The sequence below is a fragment of the Lithobates pipiens genome, unplaced genomic scaffold (genome assembly GCF_037356315.1).
Source record: "Lithobates pipiens isolate NorthernLeopardFrog02 unplaced genomic scaffold, aLitPip1_a1.2 Scaffold_18, whole genome shotgun sequence".
NCBI classification, from domain to species: domain Eukaryota; kingdom Metazoa; phylum Chordata; class Amphibia; order Anura; family Ranidae; genus Lithobates; species Lithobates pipiens.
Genome location: NW_027507758.1, coordinates 13542177 through 13544676, shown reverse-complemented (window position 1 = coordinate 13544676; position 2500 = coordinate 13542177). Strand labels below are relative to the sequence as shown.

General features: G+C 33.0%; 1 protein-coding gene across 1 annotated transcript in view; it reads right to left on the bottom strand.

Annotated features, from left to right (window-relative positions):
- DAAM2 (dishevelled associated activator of morphogenesis 2) overlaps nt 1–2500 on the bottom strand; it is a gene marked incomplete in the record, with an annotated part of 380667 nt that overhangs the window by 29993 nt on the left and 348174 nt on the right. Inside the window, 1 exon segment of the mRNA XM_077485388.1 lies at nt 2407–2500. Coding sequence (XP_077341514.1) covers nt 2407–2500 — 94 coding nt within the window.

Sequence of the window (2500 nt, the reverse complement as noted above, 5' to 3'; positions counted from 1 at the left end):
TCCTTTCTCTACAATTACAGCTGCAAGTCTTTTTGGGGGTGTCTCTACCAGCTTTGCACATCTAGAGAGGACATTTCTGCCCGTTCTTCTTCTTTGTAAAATATCTCAAGCTCTGTCAGATTGGATGGAGAGCGTCTGTGATCAGCAATTTTCAAGTCTTGCCACAGATTCTCAATGTGATTTAGGTCTGGACTGTGACTGGGCCATTCTAACACATGAATATGCTTTGATGTAAACCATTCCATTGTAGCTCTGGCTGGATGTTTCGGGTCGTTGTCCTGCTGGAAGGTGAAACCTCCGCCCCGGTCTCAAGTCTTTTACAGACTCTAACAGGCTTTCTTCTAAGATTGTCCTGTATTTGGCTCCATCCATCTTCCCACCAACTCTGACCAGATTCCCTGTCCCTGCTGAAGAAAAGCATCCCCACCACATGATGCTGCCACCACCATGTTTCACGGTGGGGATGGTGTGTTCAGGGGGATGGGCAGTGTTAGTTTTCCCACACATAGCGTTTTGCTTTTAGACTGAAAAATCACATTTTGCTCTCATCTGAGCAGATCCCCTTCTTCCACATGTTTCCTGTGTCCCCCACATGGCTTCTCACAAACTACAAACAGGACTTCTTATGACTTTCTTTCTCTAATGTCTTTCTTCTTGTCACTCTTCCATAAAGGGCAGATTTGTGGAGAGACGACTAATAGTTGTCCTGTGGACAGATTCTCCCCCCTGAGCTGTGGATCTCTGCAGCTCCTCCAGAGTCACCATGGACCTCTTGGCTCTTCTCTGATGAATGTTCTCCTTGCCCGGCCGGTCAGTTTAGGTGGACGGCCATGTCTTGGTAGGTTTGCAGTTGTGCCATACTCTTTCCATTTTCTGATGATGGATTGAACAGAGCTCAGTGAGATGATCAAAGCTTGGGATATAATTTATACAACCCAACCCTACTTTATACTTCTCCATAACTTTATCCCTGACCTGTCTGGTGTGTTACTTGGCCTTCATGATGCTGTTTGTTCACTAAGGTTCTCCAAAAAACCTCTGAGGCCTTCACAGAACAGCTGTATTTATACTGAGCTTAAATGACACACCGGTGGACTTTATTTTACTAATTAGGTGACTTCTGAAGGCAATTGGTTCCACTAGATTTTAGTTAGGGGTATCAGAGTAAAGGAGGCTGAATACAAATGACTCCCCCCCCCCCCCCACACACTTTACACATATTTATTTGGAACAAATTTGGAAAACCATTTATCATTTTCCTTCCACTTCACAATTATGAGCCACTTTGTGTTGGTCTATCACATAAAATCCCAATAAAATACATTTATGTTTTTGGTTGTAACATGAGAAAATGTGGAAAATTTCAAGGGGAAAGAATACTTTTTTCAAGGCACGATAGATGGATAGATAGTGTGTGACTGTAGGGGGGGGGGCAATAGATTATATATTTGTGTGTATGTATATATATATATATATATATATATATATACACACACACATATATATATATATATATATATATATATATATATATATATATATATACATGAATATATTAATAAAAAATAAATACATGAATAAATATATATATATTATACATATATATATATATATATATATAATTTTTTTGTATTTTTAAAAAAATAAAATATAATAAATATTTAATATTATATATATATATATATATATATATATATATATATATATATATATATATATATATATATATATACATATATATATAAATATATAAATATATATATAATATTAAATATTTATTATATTTTATTTTTAAAAAAATACAAAAAAAATTTACAATAAAAAAATGATATATATATATATATATATATTATATTTATAATATATATATATTTATTCATGCATTTATTTTTTATTAATATATTCATGTATATATGTGTGTGTGTGTATATATATATATATATATATATATATATATATATATATATATATATATATTTTTTTTTTTTTTAATATATATAATATTAAATTAATATATAATATTAAATATTTATTATATTTTATTTAAAAAATAAATAAATAAAAAATTATATATATATATATATATATATATATATTTTTTTTTTATTTATTTAAAAAAAAATTAAATTTTTGTTTTGTATTTTTCTTTTTGTTTGTATATATAGTATATATTCGTGCTCTGGCACAAAGATGGATGTGTCTGGCTCAATGTTCTCTGTACAGCACTACGGTATATGTCATAGATATAAAAAAATAATAATAATAATAGTGTGTGACTGTAGTGGGGGTCATTAGAGTGCAAGCTCCTCTGGTGCAGGGTCTATGCTCAGGTCTATGGGCTCCTTTTCAGAGACCTCATATCATTCGAGGAGCATCTGCTCAGTCACCCCAGGATGGAGGTTGTACCTTATCCCGAGCCTCGCTCAGAAGGTCCTCTAGTTCTGAGAAGCTGAAACTGGCCACAGTGATGAAGTCGCCCATCACCGGCACAAAGCGGTCT